We start from the raw sequence: 20587 nt of genomic DNA on the forward strand, positions 1-20587 counted from the left end.
TATTATGATCAGTAAGTATATGCATTACTGGCCATCCAGGACACAAAGGCAGGCAAAAAATGGCCGCTAAGTGCGCAGTGACCAGGAGTGCTAGCCGTCAAAACAACACTATCCCCTTATCTTCCTTGCCTCTGCGGTCCCAGGGAAGTTTCTAGAGGGTCAATATATAGTTTTTCTTCCTTCTTTTTTATTGTTTTATTATTTAAAAAGGTTAATAATTATTTTTGGAGAAGTTGATTTTTCTCGATTTACCCTAGGGGATAAAGCCAGCGGCACCCTAGCCCGGGGCGTAGGGGTTAAGCATGCATGAAAGCTTCAAGTTGTTAATTAGTAAACTGCTGTTATATGATTAGGTTACACATACTATGGGCTGGGGTATGACCTAATTAATGGTTGTATTTTAGCAAATTACTCAGAAAAAAGAGAAGCAGGAAAATAGATTCCTGTATATCATAGTACAGGTACTGTACATTAAATTTCAGTAACACAAAACCATTAAAACAGACAGCACAATGAGCACCAGTAAAAATAAATATATGGAACTTTAAATTACAACTTACACTAATAAAATAAGATACACCAGACCAGAAAAGGTTTAGATATTTTTCCCATCTTAAATTGTCAATCATTAAACACATCCTAAAACATGCCGCTCAAACAGCAATTTTATTACAATCACAATAATTTTGCCCCTAACTGGATTGACTATCAACCTCCTCATGTAATTTGCAATAAACAGTCTACAATTAGACTTCGCCTAGTACTGTACTCTACTACTGTCGTCCCTTGGTTATAGCGCACTTGGTTATCGCGATTTTCGTTATCACGACACAGAATTTGAAATTGCAACCCCAATTGCAACTGGGGTTGCAATTGTTGAGGCAACTAGATATTCTGATTACAGCAAATGTGTTATTGTCAATTTGTATGTGAAAGATTTTATCCTCAATAGATGTACTGTAGGTGAACCAAGGGGTTAACATTACACCTGGAGGCAAATACGTGATAACCAAATTCTCGGCCTGAAAAATGCGCTATAATGGCAGGTGTGCAGATTTTGATGGAGGCGTTACTAGGGAATAACGAAGCCTCTCGTGCACTCTAAAACTGAGAGAAAACGGAGGACTCAGGTGTCCTGAAGCAGGAGAAAACGGACTCCTATGATGAGGGACCAAATAAAAAAGCATAGCTACATGTTTTGTGGACTACAGTATTGAGCGTACCCTTTTCATCACTTTGTAATAAACCTAGCCATGCCTATGTGTGTTTCTGATATTTACCATAACATTATATATATATATATATATATTTAGTGGGTCTAAATGGTCGTAAAATGGGAAAGTTGGGTTTGGGTCTTGGGTGCCTGGAACCAATTAGAATAAATCCCATAGGTTCTGTACTTTCGTTATCGCGTTTTTCGTTATCAAGCACTCGGCGCGGTCCCAATTAGGCGTGATAACCAAGGGATGACTGTACTCTACATGACTGGGAAACTGAAACAGCACTGCTCCCATACAGAAAAAGAATAAATGAAATGTGAATGAGGCTATAATGATGAAAACAAAAATTTGTCAATACCTGTATACAATGGAAACCAATTCTTGGATGTGGCAAACAAATGTACAGTACCACTGTATAAGTACAGTCTGGTGCTGGTAAGAGGGGATCAAGTTTCTGCACAGTAAGACTGACTGATTAAATAGAAATCTCTGATATCATAAATTACAAGAATTAAAATATCTTTAAGGTACGTAAAGGTCCACCACCGAATTTCCGGCACCTTTGGTTCCTGAGCCGTGCCGGTCATATACAGGTATAATAATTAAGCAATAAACCTCTGACCCACTAGCTATACACCTCCCAGTATCTTTAAAGCACCATGGCTGCTACAAACTCAAATTAAACAAATAATAAATGTAAATTAAATGATTAAATGAAACACAGGCTGTATAAAAGATGCAGGTTTATTAATTACTTACAAAGAATGTTGCAGTACTGCCACTCCCAGAGTGGCAATTCCATCATCACTCTATCATGTTCAGTACTCTTACGATTTTTCATTGTTTTTCTAGTGCACATTTGCTTCTTGGAATCAATTTCTGCATAGAATCTCATTACTTTTTCTCTTTGTTTTTTTATATCATACACAGTTGAAAACCAATACCAAACTGATCACACAGCTGTCTCACCGAAACACCACGGTCAAGCTTTCTCAAGAGTTCCGTATCGATATGGACTGGTGTTTATGCTTTACACCATCACTGACACTTGTACTTGCCTTTGAAGCCATAGCTGGGTACTTGCCTTTGAAGCCATAGCTGGGTACTTGCCTTTGAAGCCATAGCTGGGATTAAATATGTGCAAAATAAGCTAAGAATCACACAAAAACAAGAGGTTACCACCAGCAACTGCAGTGTAAACAAACAAAGTGAGCGAAGTTAACACGTAATGCCATCTGTGGTAGCCCAGTAAACTAATCTGGAAGTAGCAGGAATTTCAAGTGCCCTTTCGTAATTTTGTCCAGATTAAAAGAAATGCCGGACCATCTGTTCCAGGAAAATCGGTGGTGGACCTGTATTACTGAAAATGTTAATAGGACAAACTATAATGGGTCTAGTGTTTAAATATACTGTAATGGACTGTGCATTGAGGCAGAAGATACTAGTGCCTTATGAGTGGAAAACAAATGTGGATGCAGCAATAACTGAGCTGGTTAAATGATGTCTGGTGCAATACAGGTATAATGCTTTTTTTCAGTTGCTAGTAGCAGGGTGACATTACAAGAGTCATATTTACACACTTGTTCACCTTACCTATTGATGAGATAATTTTGGAAATAACAAGCTGAAATCTTTTATGTATGTGGTGATATGGTTTTAATCACTTAAATAATTACAGAAATAGTCTTCTCCCTCAAAACCGACCACCAATCCTGCATGGAGGCTAAATCACCCCTACACTTTTTGTACATATAAGGTACAGTATTATCTTCAGCAACAGAGTGCAATACTTTTCAATACCAAATAACACCCTGATGCAACCTGCTCCAAAATGAAGCTTGCCATGCACCTTGTATGAGACTGAAATATTAATTGCCAATTCTATTAATTTAGTTAAAATACGAGCATGCAGGTTAGCCAGGTTAGCATTAAATAAAGTATTTTTGTGTAAGAATGAAAATCTTTATTAAAACAAAAATGGTGATAGCAAACTTATAGAATTTAATATAACACAAGACACTCATTTCGAAACATACCTGACGGATTGCTGGAAGGCGGTAATGTTCGGAATAAATTAACAGCAAACATTTGGACCACCTCAGGGTATACAGGTTCTGTGATTACTTGGCGCTGTGTTGTCACGTACTCTACCATTTCATTCAGAGCTGCTCGTTTTACCTCTTTCCATTTTAAGTCACTGAGAGGGTCTGTTATAAAGTCGAATATGACCCCACACTGCCGAATCTTCTGAATAAATAATTCTTCCCGTTCATTAGGTTGAGCATCTGAAAAATTATCCATTTAATTCAATTACAACACTGCAATATAAGCATTAATCACAGATGGTTTTTATTCTGTGTATCTTGATGTTTTCAAATATATACAGTATGGATTGGTAACAAAAAATATAAATTAATTTGGAAATGAAAAATTATTTATCTGTATGTCTATATTAACATTAATACATTTGTTGTATATGTTCTATACTGAGACAACAGGATTCGCAGTGTTCATTTTGACACCCATCGCATTTACTATACAGTACAGTATACTGTACAGCACAGTTAAACCAAATAGAAATCAAATTAAAATATGTTATTTACACAGCTGTCCCTCAAATTCACAAAGCAAGATAAAAGATGGGTCCAAAATTATAAGTCTGGTGACATAATTCATAAAAGGGTCATTCCACAGTACAGTATCAGTGACAATACAGGCATCCCTATACTATACCAATTAAGTGAATGGATCTACCTTGAAAATACTGTTTTGTTTCAGTTAATAAAGACCAGAGCAATAATTAGAGGCATTATACAGGTGCAAGCCCCAGCCACTTGGGCACTAACTCCCCATGTATCCAGCATGCATCGCAATCTTTTCCAATCAGCCATATTTGAGGTAGTCATAGAGAAGCAACATGATTAACACGAGAGGTTGAATTGGCTGATAAATAATGAATCATGAATGATGATAAACCGGTGTGTTGTCTTTAGCTGTTACAATAATTTATTCATGAAGGAAAAATAAGGATATCTTTTATAATATATATACAGTACCCATACTGTACAATATTATTAGGGCCAAGAGAAAGACATCCCAACAGAATGGCAGCATGCGTGAATTACAAAAAATATATTGTGCAAATATGAACGTTAAGTTAATCAAACTGTCAATAGCTAAATCTTTGACAATAGACAGATAGACAAACAGCTGATTAACCTACCTGAGAATGTCTCACACTGCCAGACATCAACAATCTGTAGGTTTCAAATTTCACATGCCCCACTTCCTTCACCCATCCACTGACAAAATGATTGTAAGAATCCAGAGATTTTTAAGCTTTCAACTCATCAAGTGTGTACGCACTTCAGGCATTAATGGACCCTTCATAAAGAGTGATATCATGTTCCTGAAAACCTCTATCATTTTCAAATTGTTCTTTATTGAATTTAACTCCTTATGAGCAAGATGGCTTCTGCTTCAGCCTGACCCCAAATGTTAACCTGACAAGATTCCTGTATTAAATTAAAAGTACTCCACTTGTTTTGCTTATTTAATTATTTATGATCAAATACAGTAAATCGATCAACCAGAATAAGTGTAATTTTGATTATTGTGGTGAGCTATGAACTGGCTCAGAAAAGAATGGGGAAAGGGGTACAGCACCAGGCATTAAGAATTAGTAGTGGTAGGGTGACCTGGAGGCTCTTCTGTAACAACCCCCCCCTCACCCATCAAGGGTATCAGGTATTGCAATATGATTATGGACACATATTGCACCTGCACCCTAAACCTGTTACATGTACAGTATACAGTAATCTGCATACAAATAAAATGTCAAACTACAAGCAAGTTCAGTACTTGCCTCTGAGTGATGGAAGCTTCTGTAGTTCTCTGTTCTTAGGGATGTTGAATCGCGAAGATGACTGCCTCTTCTCCTTCTTGATGAGGGGAGCACCAGGGCCAAACTTTATTTTATTAATCTGTGTAGGAGGAGGAAGGCCATCCTTAATGGATGTAGCAGACCCCAAAGGCCCATCATTCTCACCAACAACTGGCTGTTGTTGTTGATCATCTTCCTCCTGTTGCTGCTGCTCATGTGGCTGCTGCTGCTGCGACTGCTGCTGCTGTTGCTGCTGAGAATGTTGGTGATATGGTGGAAGTGATGTTGGTGAGGATGACAGTAGTAGTGGTGGTGGAGGCAGGAGCACAGCAGCAAGTTGTTGTAGTTGTGGTTGTTGTTACCATCAGCGGAGCCACGCACGCACAACACCAAGCAAAACACACAGAGAAAGAACAGCAGTTAGTTTTAGTAGAAGAGACAACATACATTACTACTTTTCAGAGTCAGAGCAACAGAATCTTACTTGATTCCATCATGGTTTTTAGGATGGCATCAGAAAATAAAACTTGGGGTAACAAAAAGATAAAAAAAGATCAAGGAAACATAACACTTTCTATGAAGTTAAATGGCAGATAATGCAGTAAAGTATCTGTCATTAAACTGCAAGTGTGGTTAAGTTACCTTACTCTTTGTCAGCCACAGTGATCAGACATAGCAAATTAAAGTGATAGAGAAGCTTTATATATATATATATATATATATATATATATATATATATATATATATATATATATATATATATATATATATATATATATATATATATATATATATATATATATATATATATATATATATACACACACACAGTTGGTCCTCATATTACGCGGTCCCGCATTCCGCGTTTCACCGTTAACGCGGTGCCTTGCCAGAACCTAACATTCTTACATTCCGCGGTCGCGAACGCCATTACGCCATTACGCGGAGTGTGTCCGGCGCGACGCTATTTTTAGATTTTCCCCACGCGCCACCCGCCCGCCCGCCTGCCTGCCTCTCCCTCCTCCTCCCTCCGCTTGGGCAAGCGGCGCGGTAAGGTTGCGCAGTGTGTGTCTTTGTTGCGTTATCACTGACGTCATATGACGTATCAGACCTGTGATTGGCCATGCATCCCTACCCTCCTCTGCTGCTAGCTGTAATTGGCTTAAAGTATTATGACGTGTCCACCCGGGGGAGGGAGGGAGGGAGGAAAGACGACGCTTGACCTAGCCGCGGCAGTTTCATCCCTCAAGGCCACTCCGTGTAAACGCGCATCCATTGTTCCGTAAAATGGCTTCCGCCGGACCACCACCCCCAGAGAAAAACCTTTCCTTACCTGCAAAGCATAACAGATTTCTTCACCCGCAACCCACCACAGCCAGCCCAAGCCAGTGATAGTGACAGTGAAGTTGACTTTGAGGGATTTGTCAGGGAAGCCCTGACAACTGTAAGTGACAGTGATGATGATTCACCTAGTAATGGTGATTCACCTGAGGGCCAGTAAACTGCCCTCTGCCTCGGAACCAGCCTCCATCCCCGTATGCCGACCCATCTCTTCTACTACCGTAAGTGTTACACAAAATTTTTAGTTTTCTAACCTAACCTTTATTTTTCCTATGTTAACCTTTATCTTTCCTAACCTAACCTCTTCTATATTACTTGTTTTTTCATACCATCATAAAGTTAAGAAAAAAATTTTTACTACAACATAGTTGTGTGTCGTCAAAAAGTGGAGTTTGGGGATCGGCCTGGACTCCATTTCAATTAATCCCATATGTTATGTTGTTCACTTTACGCGTTCCTCACTTTCCGCGGGAAGTATATACATACATACATACATACATACATACATACATACTGTATATACTCGTCTATAACCCCACTTCGTATATAGGTCGACCCAAGTTTTTGAGGGTAAAGGAACAACAAAACCTTCAGAAAACACTACGTCCTATAAACTTGTTTACCATTTATTATTACGACACTTTACACTGAAATGTGGGTAGTTTCAACAAAAATATTGTATATTTCCATTCAAGTATTTATTCAAGTCAATTAGGAGGGAATATTATTGTAATACAATAGTTTTTTAACTGAAAACCATTCAAAAAGCGATTACGGTAACATATTTTGAACGAAAGAAAGCAAGACATTGTTTTCGTCACAATTTTATCCCACTTTCCACTGTAATACATTCGTCATTTCAGCAAAAAATATTACATTTCTGTGAATGTATTATATCAAGCACAATATGAATAGAATATCACTAATATAACAGTATTTTAACCGAAAACTATTAAAAAAACGAGTAACATTTCTTGAACATTGGAAGGTTAGGTAAAGTCTTTTGTTTGCGTCATGTATTTTATCCTATTTTACATTGAAATACATCACGTTTCAGCAAAACTACTATTTATTTCTGAGAATATATTCATTCAGGCACAGTTTAGGTAAAATATACATGTGCTGTAACATTTTTTTAATTGAAAACGATTCGAAAAACACGTACCCTCTAGCCCTGTTCAAGGAGAAGACTGGGAGGAGCTGTTTGGTGCTAAGACGATGACAAGGAAAATGATTTTGATGGATTTTAATGAAAATATTCAGAAAGACCCTGGCACTGTCAAGGAAAGTGGCTGCTGAAGGCTTCCGGGACATGGCACAGGACGAGATTAGGGAGCTAATTGAAGAGCATGACACTGAGCTGACCGAGGAGGATCTACAGGAGTTAGTAGACTCAGGCAAGGAAGAGGAAGCGAAAGGGAAAGAAGATGAGGAAGAGCACCAAGAAATAACGTTGGAGAAGTTGGGGGAGATGACCAGGAATATTGAGGCACTGAAAAACCTGGCCTATAGAATGGACCCCTCCATGGTGCGTGCCCTGAAATTCAGGCGATGGATGGATGACGTTTTCCCTCCATACAAAAATATCATGGAAGAAATGAAAGAAAGAGACGACAACTCCCCATCACCATGTTCTTTGATCACCGAAGGAGAGATTTAACACCATCAATCACTGGCGGCAGTGAGGAAGCAGCTGAATCCACAGTCGCCCCCACTTCACCACCTGTTATAGAATTGAGTGACGATGAGCCCGATGACCCCCGCCCTGTCGCCGAGGAGAGGTACAGTACAGTAAAGTGAAATTCTTATCTCTTTTTTTTAATAGCTTTTCTTGCCATGTTTATTGTTTGTAAAAATGCACAGCACAGTACAGTTCAGTACAAGTACTGTAAATAGGAAGTGGAGGTGCAGTTATTCACAAAACATTTGTGTTTGTTGTCGGCAGTAGTGACGGTGCGGAGGGAGCGGAGGGAGCGAGTTGGGAGGAGTGGCGAGGTGACCTTGGACGCAGGAGCAGGGACGAGTGGAGATGCCAGCCAGTATATTTCGGGTGTATTAATTGTTTTTATAGCTATTTTTGCATTTTAATATTAAATACTGTACATTACGTTTCAACAAAACTACCATTTATTTCTGAGAACATAGAAATGTAATATTTTTGCTGAAATGATGTACAGTGGAAAGTGGGATAAAATTGTGACGCAAGCAATGATTTTCGCTTTCTTTCGTTCAAAAGATGTTGCCGTAATCGCTTTTCGAATGGTTTTCATTTGTGGGATTATAAGGCTAATGATAGGATAGAATAGTATTATAATACAGTACGAGTACAGTACAACAGTTTTTTAACTGAAAACCATTCGAAAAGCGATTACGGTAAAATCTTTTGAACAACGAAAGAAAGCGAAAGTCATTGTTTTCATAATTTTATCCCACTTTCCACTGTACAGTAATATGTACGTCATTTCAGCCAAAATATTATATTTCCATATTTATTTCTGAGAATATATTCATTCAGTCACAGTTAAGGTAAAATATACTTGTGATGTAATACTTTCATGATAATACGGTATTGTAGTTTTCTTTTGTATCAAATTTAATTAACAAAGATTGATGTTTCAAATGTAATGAACAAAAATTTATATACAGAATCTATAAATAAACTTTAACAAATGAATACTTTGTTTTACATCGTCCTGTGTATACCATACCATGCATTTGGCTACTTTGGGCTTGCTATGATGATGCAAGAGATCTGCCCTGGCAGCTGTACCGACACTCACAGCCGGTGGTGCGTTGGTGCGTCGTTTCCATTGTTTACTGGTAGTTACTGGTAAATATTTTTCAACCTAACGAAACTATTACCCTTTTAGAGGTCGACCCCCAATTTTTTGCAAAATAATTTGGTCTTAAAATCTCGAACTACACACAGGTATATACGGTAAATAAGGACATGGGGGGCCAGGGGTTTTTTTTTTGGGGGGGGGGGTGGGGGCAGCACATATACGTGGATTTTTAACATCCACGGCTATCTCTGTTACGTAACCCCCGCGTATGTTAAGGGCCGACTGTACTGTAATTATAGTACAGTACAGTATAGTCTGGATTTATGCGGTTTTTGTTTACGCGTTTGGTCATTTACACGGTGCCTTGCCAGAATGAAATGTTTTAATTACGCGGTAAATTTCATCATTTATGCGGCGAACGGCTGGAGAGGTCCAGACCGCCGCACCATTTTTTTACTCACACGATCCATTCTTGACCATATGCGGGAAGTGGCGCGGTGAGTGGTGCGCATTAGGCCGCTCTTACGTTATCGCTGAAGTTATATGACGTATCGGACTGTGATTGGGCCACGCATCCTTACCACCCACGCATTCCCTCCACCGATAGCTGTGACTGGTCTAATGTTACATGACGTGCCCTGCCACCAGAGGGTAGAAGTTGCTGACCTAGCCAGGCCTGTCTCATTGTTCTCAGTCCTCGTATACAGTTCTCTCTTGTGCCTGCTATTCCCCTCGCAATGGCTTCCGCTGGACCCCCACCACCGGAGAAAAACCTTGAATTACCTGGACCAAGCCATGATAATGTGAAGGAAATCATCGAGTTGGGGGAGAAAATTAAGCTCGTCCTTGACAACAACCCAAACAAGCATCGGTATGAAGTGTCTAATAACCTTCTGTCGAAAGTTATGGAGCCGTATATCCAGATCTATCTCGACAACATCAATGCTAGTCATCAACGTAGTATTGAGGACTTCCTCGCCTGCAACCCACCACAACCACAGCCAACCCAAGACAGTGATAGTGAGGATATGGACTGTTAGGGGTTTGTTTGGGAGGCCCTGCAAACCTCTGCGAGTAGTGAAAGTGATTCACCGGAGGGCAACTAATCTACCCTCTGCCTCGGAACCAGCCGCCATCCACGTGTGCCCAGCCATCTCTTCTACTAACATAAGTGTTAAAAAACCTAATATTATTGATATTTCTCTTAAATATTAATTGTGTGTGCATACCATCATAAAATTAAGAAGGTATTTTTACTACAACGTACGTATTTTGTCGGAAAACTGGGTAGTCTGGGGGTTGGCCCACTCTCTATTTCAATTAATCACATATGTTCTGTTATTTCGCTTACGCATTTCTCGTTTTAAGCGGACCTCCACGGGTTCAATTGACCGCGTAAACCGAGACTATGCTGTATATATATACTGTATTGTACTGATCAGCTTGAGTCACTGTATTATAAATGCTGTACATCTAATTAACAAGAAGCAAAGAATATAAACTCTAACAGAGAATATAAAATTAACTAAAAAGCATCACCTTCTATCTACAGATACTATTTCTCATTACTGCATTCTACTAAAATTAAATTTCAATGAGACGATGTTACTATTTTTTTAAACTAACGGTCAAATCACATTGTCAGTCTAATGATCCTAGTGAGTTCTTAGTCTTATTATTCTTATTAGCTACAGTAAAACCCCCATCTAACAAATTACAGTTTATAGATATGAAAGTGTTATATTAAGAATCCGTGAGATGTGAAACCCCATCTAACAGATTGCATGGAGAGACGTCCGTTATATGGAGGTTTCATTGTAGGTGTGTAAGACTATTCATAATCAAGGCAGCATCTGAAGCACCTGTGGTTCCTGAGGGGATGTGACTGTGAGCTGGGATCAGTATATGCACTAAGTTATGAATGCCAAAAGAAAATTATTTATCAACAACTCATGTGAAAAACTAGTAATATACTGTCCAAAAACAATTCTGTACACCAAACACATTACTACCGAACTCTTGACAGCAAAAGTTATTATTCATGGTATAAAAATGATATCAACCAAACCTTTCTCACTAAACCATATCAAAATTAAGTTAATTAACCTCGCATTACCACTGGAGGGTGATACAATATCTTCTACCCTATTGATATTTCTAATTTTCTGAATATGGTTGATAATTCAATATAATATTGAATAATATCCCAATGAGAAATATATTTAAATTCTAGATACAAATTACTGCAATTCTGAAAACTAAAATTACTTTAACAAAATGCAAGGCCACCTTTTAATCACCAGTGTAACCATTATGAAATTTCTAATTTTTTTTATAAATGACCTTATAGTAAATTAATAAAACACAAAGTATAGTACAGTATGTATTTACTGTACTGTATACATATCCTAAAGATTTTAATCTAAAAAAAAAATTACACATTAAAATACAGTATAGTACCAGTATTGTACATAAAGGCAAACTACACCTGCTACATCAATCTAAAACTTGAGAGAAAATATGTCAACAAATTATAATACAGAAATCTCCCTGTAAGTCAGAATCCCCGAACCCTGGAACTCTCCAATAGCCAGAATGAAAATCAGGCCGGAAAAATTCCTGAAAAACTCTCTCCATTCCTGGTCTGCGAACGAGTTTCCAAGGAGGTAAATCAGGCGCATTTCCAGAAACATTCGGAGAAAATATCTCCCAACCTTTCTGTTCTGGGCCCGGGAATAAAATTTCCGTGAGTTCCGGAAGATTGCATCACACTCCAACCATCTAACGCAGGGGTGGGCAAAGTACGGCCCGCGGGCCACATTTGGCCCGCCAAATTATTTCTGTGGCCCGCTACTGTATTTGTATTTACAAATACTGTACAAGGCTTTACTTTGTGTTAATATAATACATTTGCATCTACATTAAGTGTGTGGCCCGCGAAGTGTGCCACCATTCATGAAGTGGCCCTCCACCTAAAATAATTGCCCACCCCTGATCTAACGTGTCCCCATGTGCCAAGTGCTTGGGTGGCCAAGTTGCTTGGATTGCTCAGTTCATATTCCGTTGCCACTGTAGAAGGTTGTTCCCTCACTAGCTGCTGTTTTTGCATACAATTTGTGTTATGCAATACATGTACTGTACATTATTGTACCAAGATACAATTAGCCAAGAATAGTGTTAAAATATAAAAAAAGTGATTAGTTACATGTACTGTACATTCAGTAAGTGGGAAAACACTGGATCACCTTAGCTTTCGTCTTTGTTCAAGATAACTTCAGGTCATGAGACCTCCTGATCACCCACCCTGACATTTCATGAGGTCAGTAATGAGACCACTAATCCCCCCATCCCATCTCCACTGCAATGAGTCACCTCGTTAAAGGGAAATCTCTCATCCCAGGAAGAGCTCTGTCAATGGGGATATCACTAGTACTAAAACTTGAGAGCAAATATGAAGTTAGAAAACTTATCTTAAAACAAAATTTAATGTCATACGGTACTGTACAGTATGTAGATTATTATTAGAAATAAAAAGAAATCTCAAATGAGAGACGTGTAATAACATGTCACTTTAGCAAAAAAATAAATATAAAATATTCTAAGCAGATTAGTTAATTTCCTCTTATATTTCCTTCATTCCATATAAAGGACTACTGTACTGGATACTTATATCAAATAAACTTGGCACTGTAACAAATCTTAGGAACTTACATCATCTGCCTCCTTCCCAATTTGGTTTTTTGCAGTTTCCTGAAAAGAATATTAAATGTCAGTATGGTAAATGAATTAGAAAACAGTTCTGTACACATGGATCAAGTATTGACATATAGTGTATACATTATCAATTTCCCTTGTAAAATTATTTGTTTAGAAGTTTACTTTTAAAAACATATGAAACTATGGATTTGATCTCCTGGCCAACTCATTATTAATGACTCCTTCATATCTCTAGTAAATGGCTACTATACAAATGGAGAACTGTCATTATCATAAACAATCTAGATACAGTAGGGTCAGGATAATATAGCGGTTTTTTTATATCGTGACAACCAAAATTATCGATATTTCCAAATTATAGCAATAAATCGATTTATTTTGCAAAGGAAATTGGGCAGGAAATATTTCAAATGTACCGCCATGGCAAACAAATGAGTTATTTGCTCACCAGAGGCGCCAACGTGGCTGCTCACTCACGCATTCACGCTCGCCTGCACAGTCTTTCTAATTCAGCTCTTGTAAACATACAAAGCCGTAAAGTTGCTATATTGGGTCCAATGATAAAGAATGAGGCGATGGAAATAGACACGTCTGCATCAGTGAGAAGAAAAGCCAGCAAGTGAATGTACATTCACAGCTAGCCAAGGCTGGCTTCACAGCTTCATCAAGAGAGCTGAATTACACTGCGTGTCTCTGCATCGGCTGACGCAGTTGCAGTGGATAAAGTGAAGATAGATTGGAAAATAGTGGTTGAGGAAGGTGGCTATACTCCAGACCAAATCTGGAATTGTGATGAGACAGGAATAAACTGGAAAAAGATGCTGGCTGGCTGGCTGTGAGTCGAACAGCGCGAGTGATGCGTCACCAGCCGACTCTGCTGTGAGTCGAGCGGCGCGAGTGATGAGTCACCAGCCGACTCTGCTGCAGATTTCGACTTTTAAGGCAAGTGTAGATGGGTTGCTAGTGACGTGAAAAGTGAAGTGAAGATAATGAACAGCTTACTAGAAAGGATTCATTACAGTAACTAATATTTTTGGTTTGTTCGTTTATGTAGGTGTGGGATTGTCAAGTGAGGGTGGCAGTGTGGCGTTTGCTGCCAAGTCTGGTGTTCCCGGGATGGCACGTCAGCTGCCGAGTCTGGTGTTCCCGGGATGGCGCGTCAGCTGCCGAGTCTGGTGTTCCCGGGATGGCGCGTCAGCTGCCGAGTCTGGTGTTCTTTTTTTTACAGGAAATAGCCCACCCAGGCACAGGTAATCGACCCACAAAGGCACCTAGGGTGGTTTTCCCGAGTCTAGTGTTCATTGGTGCTTTAGTTAGTAAGAAAATAAACCCGTTCAGTCAAGTTTAGTCACTTTTATTGGCCTCCAGGACCTAACCATATTTTCCCCATTGATTACATGTACTGTAATTATATATCGCGATTTAGTATATGGCGAACACCCTTGGACCCTATCTCACTATATATTCTGACCCTACTGCACAGTATTATTAGCTAATACTGCACTATGAAATAAGCCGCATTTAGTAATTTTGAGTTTTCAAGTTATGAGGTGCAACTGGATACCAATTCAATCCCAATCCAACTACTGTCCATGTACAGTACATTGCAGTGAAACCTCTATTTACCGGGAATGGACTATATGGAGAAGAAAGTCCATTACAACGAGGCTCCGTTAGATGTGAAACCTCCATCTAACGAGCTACAGTATATACAGATGAGAATTCATTAAATTGAGGGTCCGTTAGATGTAAAAAAAAAAAAATCTACGGGAATATACTGTACTATGCGGAGAGAGAAGTTGGTTATACTGTATAGTGGTTTCACTGTATTCACCAGACAACTTCTGATATAACTTCATTTACCACTAAAAGGTCAACATGCCAAAAGCTGTTATGGCTGCCACCTAAATATAATACATATACAGTAGTGACTAAAAAATGTGAAATCTGTGACTGCTAATCCTTACTTTGGAAAAATCAATGTTGAAGCCTAAGTGTCAGACTTTGATAAATAACATATCTTCTGTGTTTAACATTTGTTGGAAAAAACCTTCACATCAACCACACCACAGGCCACCTGCTGTCATAGTGTTAACCACACCACAGGCCACCTGCTGTCATAGTGTTAACCACACCACAGGTCACCTGCTGTCATAGTGTTAACCACACCACGGGTCACCTGCTGTCATAGTGTTAACCACACCACAGGTCACATGCTGTCAGAGAACAAGATGTCTCCAAGAGTCCCAGGTGTTGTGTGTGCTACATGAATCAGAATAAACCAGCAGGCATTCCAGTTTTACAGATGGCAACATTGTGCCTGCAAAACAAGTTTTACCAGACAACAGTATGGCTGGACATTGTCAGTGGTGTCTAATAATAATAATATGAGTTGCCAAACTGGTATGGTACCGTACTGTGTACTGTTTCATGTCCAGCTCTGGACACCAGTGGTTAGTAAAGAATTGCAAGACATTTTAACCATTTTTACTTGTGTTGTTGATTAAATCAATTGACAGGTTATAAAATTAAAGTTTGTTACATATAATAATTGTTATAAGAATTCTAAATCAGCACAAGAACAACCAATTTCAATGACAAAAGTCACATTTATTAGGAGTGGAAACTGATGCAGGCGAAGTCTTCATACAGTACAGTACCTGTACTGTACTATCTCACCATAAATTCCTTATCTTTTCAGGGTTTAACCAATTTACCCAGTTATCAGCTGTATAAGAAATAATGATGCTATAACAAAGTTTCACTTTAGTTTAGGTGGTTAAAATTATCCTGAGTGCAGTAGTCATAGCATCACTCAGGGTGATTTGAACTACCTAAATTAAAGTGAAACTTTCTTATAGCATCATTGTTTCTTATTAAATTTTCACCCAACTTTTCTTAGATTTATGCAAGATAAGCATTTACAGTATAAACAGGGGGAAAAATGTTTACTGAGATTATTGTCCAAAAGTACATGACTTGGTATTGAGATGGAACATTTCGTATTGTGAAGGTACCAATCATTCAGCTGTACTCAATCCAAGCCTTTGTGAAAGGCAAGGTAGGAGACCAAGTGAAGCAAGTTACACTTGTATTTGCCTTAATAAACAGAAAAAGGAAGCAAGACTACAGGAAGGTCCTGGTGGTTATCAAGAGGGCCCTATCTGAGCTGCAGTTAAGGAATTTGGTGGCAGATTATGAGGCGCAGCTAGAGAGTAAGGGCAAAGCTAGGTTAAGTTCTGTACCAGATATCGCAGTAAGTTCTTTCTATTTAATGGAGTATGGGGTAATGTAAGGTTAGATTCTGTACCAGATATTAAAGTATACAATACTAAAGTAGAGAATGTATGAGATGGTTTTAATTTTCACAATTCCATCATAAACATTAGTGACGAATACAGAAGGTCACGGCAAATAGCTTCATTGGTCTTTTTTCTCTAATTTGAATACATACAAGAATTTTCATCTTTCTTTCATTGGAAATGATTTGGGTAAGATCGGGTGTAAATAGGAGCAGTAATTTGCTATGACAGCTCAGGTGCAGATAACAGTTTCAATCAATTTGTAGTTTCTACCAACCAGTTGGGCAATGTGTTTTTCTGTTGGTTTAGACAATTTTAAGACACTTTTCTTTTATGATGTTCCCTCAAAGAATTACTTAAATATACCAAGGGATCTAGGGGAGCAGAGCCCCCGGTTAGGTTATGTTAGGTAATCTTAGGTTATTTGCAAGGGAAACACCATTGAAGAAATGGGTCTTAAAATTGTCTAAATCATTGGAAAAACACAATGCTCAACTCGAGTTGTGGATGTTCGAAACTATAAATTGACCGGTTTCACTATCTGCACCCGATACCCTTGATGAAGAGGTTCAGGTGCAAATAATGATTTCATTATTTGCACTATCAGGTACAACTGTCTTCAGCCATTTTATTTAAGGATGATAGAGAAAAAATTATTCTATTGCATTTTTGGCAGAAATTTATAGGTCTGGAGTTACTTCAATTACAATTTTAAGAAAATTTGTACAACTTTGACAAGTTTTGTTTACATCTCAATCAAGTGGACTTCACATGATCAGCCTTGACCAATCAGAGGAAGTTAGTCGTTAGGTGAGATATCTATACATGCCCAAGCATTTCAAATGGAAATATTCAGTCACAGTACTCTATGTTTTCATTGTGTGAAGGTGTTCTACATTGGAATGCAAAAACCATTCAACGTGTTTTGGATAATGAGACTGCTGCCACTGACATCTTCAAGGCCTATGGTGTTTTACTTCCTTAGTGCGGTACAGACTGTCATTACTACCGTGAGGATAAATATGTTTGATTTTGATTAAGATGCAAAATCACCAAGACAAAGGCAAGGTTAGGTTAAGATAATATTAGGAAAGATTTTCTTAGGCTTGATTGGTTCAGTTGTGTTTTTATCCCATAATTTCCCTAGACTTCAAAGCCATTGCCCACTTTGAATATTCCCTGTCACTGGTGGTGGGGGTGGATCATACCTCCATAAATATTAATTTGTCAAAAATAAAGTTGCTGTTTTTTTAATGAGCATCAATTACATAAAACCTACTTTTGGTAGTGATTCCCAGCCATGTCCTCTATCAAATATTTACCACACATCATAACTATTACCCAATACAGTATACCGGTGCAGGTTGACAACCCTTTATCCGAAATTCCGAAAACCGAAATGCCTCTGGCCCTAAGGATATCGGATAAGGGATTGTCAACCTGTAATAACTGCAAGCTTTAAGCCCAGTGTCAGGTGGGTTAGAGTGCTGTTGATATTTTGCATTTTAACAAGATCCTGACCTCCACCCAAAAAATAGCTTAATTTCACACCTTTTTTTTCATTTCTGTAGCCCAGTATTTTTCTATCTTAAAATATGTTCCACTTCTTTTGGATGATATCAGACTACCCTACTGTATAATAAAACCCTGTTTATAAACCTGTGTAATAAGTTGCTTTGTTTAATATTCATCCATTGGCTGTACGCAGGTTTCCAATTTTCAATATTCCAGACACAAAGACAATAAAAACACAAACATACGACTTCATATCATTTCTTGTGAAAATTTCTGTACCCGCCATGTTGCCAGAGTCATCTGTCTCCTCTCCTCCTCTTTGTGACATGACAACCAATGACCTTCATGTATCGTGTTTTGTGACTTGGCTGGCCAATCATTTTGAAGCAGCTTTCCACTGATAATTTTAGAATTTTGAAGACTCGTGATGGCATGTGACAGTGTTCTTTCCCTTATCTAGTTGTTATTCAGTGAGTTTATGAGAACGATAGTGAAGCAATCCAAATACGTACTGTATTACAAGATCACTGTGTCCTACCAATATCAAGACTTGTGTCCTGAGTGTGAAAAGTGTTTAGTTTAAGAAAAGACAGAAATTCTTTTGTCTGTAACCATAAGCGTACCAGAACGCTCAGCTGTATCCTCCACCACAGTAGCAGGAAAGCTCCCAAAAAAATTTTAGTTTTGGTTTGGTTTGTTTTTGGGGCATTTTACTGAAACCTGACTGCCATTTTTGTGCAAATTAGGGGTTTCGGTTACAAATGAAAAGGTATTTTTGTAGTAGTTCACACAACATTCCGGGTTAGGGTCATCTCGTACCCAAGAAAACTCGTACCCACGCCAACTAGTATCTAGATAACTCGTACCCAACTCACGAGATTAGTCGTACCCAAGATTACTTGCACCCAATTCAAGAGATAATCCCTATCTAATAGTATACAGTCGACCCTCGTTAATTCGGACTAATAGGGGGGGGAAGGGTGTCCGTTTTACCCGATTGTCCGAATTAACAGATTTAGGGGTTAATATTGCATTATATTTCAGTCATTGTTTTCGTCACGATTTTATCCCACTTTCCACTGTAATACGTACGTAATTTCAGCAAAAATATTACATTTCCGTGAATGTATTATATCAGGCACAGTATGAATAGAAAATCATTGTAATATAACAGTATTTTAACCGAAAACTATTAAAAAAACGAGTAACTTCTCTTGAACATCGGAAGGCGAGGTAAAGTCTTTCGTTTTCATCATGTATTTTATCCTATTTTACATTAAAATACATCACGTTTCAGCAAAACTACTATTTATTTCCGAGAATATATTCATTCAGGCGCAGTTTTGGTAAAATATACATGTGATATAACAGTTTTTTAACTGAAAACGATTCGAAAAACACGTGTACCGTCTAGCTGATACTCAACAGCTGGTGGTGCGTCATGCTTCGTTGTAAACAATAGGAGGTTGAAGTAGATTACCGGGTATTATATTTAGTGTGAAATATCGAAAAGGTTTTTATTACCGGTATTTTTTGTAGATCAATGAGAACTGTGATACCGTATATGATATGATAAGTTAGCCTGTGCTAAGAACTTCAACATAGACTACTGAAAACACGTTGTAAGGTAATTTTACCGATTGTAAGTTGGTGAGCTTCATTTGCTGAAGGAACTGCACAACTTTTCATTACTAATTGGTACATATTTTATGTTTCCATTGTTTACTGGCAGTAAATGGTAAATATTTTTCAAGTCTGAAGCTAAAAGTTGCACCCCCCCCCCCCACACTAGTGGTGGAGATGTTACATTTAACCAAAAAGACGCTGGTGTTTCATCCCAGCAGTGGGTAGACCAGCATTTTAGCTTAAGGTCCGCGTAGGTAATATTCCTACAAATCTAAAAAAAAAAAAAAAAGTTCAGATTTTGTCCGAATTATCCGAAATCCGGATTAAAGGGGTCCGAATTAACGAGGGTCGACTGTATATACCATGCATTTTAGCTTTATCTATGATTACAAAAAAAGATTATGCAAATCTTGTAGGAAAGTGCAGAGAAACAGTGAAATGTATTGAATTGAATTGAAGCAGTTTATTTCGCCAGAAAAACACATACAGAGTGGATAATAATAACAATATTAACATGGCTGAGCCAGTTGAGAACCTGAGCTCTCTTTTAGGCACCTGATATACTGGGTATACTATACATTTATCTCAAGGAAGTAATATGTAACATTTAGTATCATCTGGAATAGTACAATAGCATGATGGTAATAAGAACATCTCATAATGTTACCACGGTTATCACTTCAATATTTACCGGGTAATAATTTTATTTATTTATTATTATTTTTTTTTATATATACAGTATGCATAAGTTACAGTGGAATTGAAAAACATAAGTATAATGGGGGAGCAGTACTACATGGGATGTACAGTAATAAGGTTAAACAAGAGGGCAGAGCTGTCAGGATTATGTCTAGTTGGCAATTATTTGTTTATTGCAATGGCAATTACTTATCTATTTACATGATAATGTCCAATAAAATGGTTTTGATGGTACAATAAAAGCAGGTACTGTAAATATAGTAGGTGTTACAAGAAATATTAATACTTTGACAATAGATTTTTTTAAGAGATGATTTAAATGAAGGGAGCGTAGTCTTTGCTCGGATGGGTGGGGGTAAGTTGTTCCACACCTTCACACCATGATATTTTATGGAGGTCTGGGACTGAGAGGAGCACATGGGGGGTGGTCTTAGTAGCTCTGGGTGCCTTAAGTTGTATCTCTGATTATTACGGAGCTGGAAATAATTACTCTGTATTGTC

At 38.2% G+C, this 20587-nt stretch overlaps 1 protein-coding gene across 11 annotated transcripts in view; it reads right to left on the reverse strand.

Annotated features, from left to right (window-relative positions):
- Nucleotides 1-20587, reverse strand: part of LOC121854703 (serine/threonine-protein phosphatase 2A 56 kDa regulatory subunit delta isoform-like) — a 60573-nt gene that overhangs the window by 32697 nt on the left and 7289 nt on the right. For 6 of the 11 annotated variants that reach the window (XM_042349426.1, XM_042349428.1, XM_042349423.1 and 3 more), the window contains 3 exons: nt 12939-12977; nt 5086-5356; nt 3257-3505 (listed from right to left, as the gene is read on the reverse strand). In XM_042349426.1, the coding sequence (XP_042205360.1) occupies nt 3257-3505; nt 5086-5356; nt 12939-12977 (559 nt within the window). The remainder of the gene's footprint in view (nt 1-3256; nt 3506-5085; nt 5357-12938; nt 12978-20587) is intronic. The other 5 variants (XM_042349427.1, XM_042349430.1, XM_042349424.1 and 2 more) reach the window with 2 other exon arrangements.

This window comes from Homarus americanus, unplaced genomic scaffold (genome assembly GCF_018991925.1).
Source record: "Homarus americanus isolate GMGI-L3 unplaced genomic scaffold, GMGI_Hamer_2.0 scaffold53233, whole genome shotgun sequence".
Lineage (NCBI taxonomy): Eukaryota > Metazoa > Arthropoda > Malacostraca > Decapoda > Nephropidae > Homarus > Homarus americanus.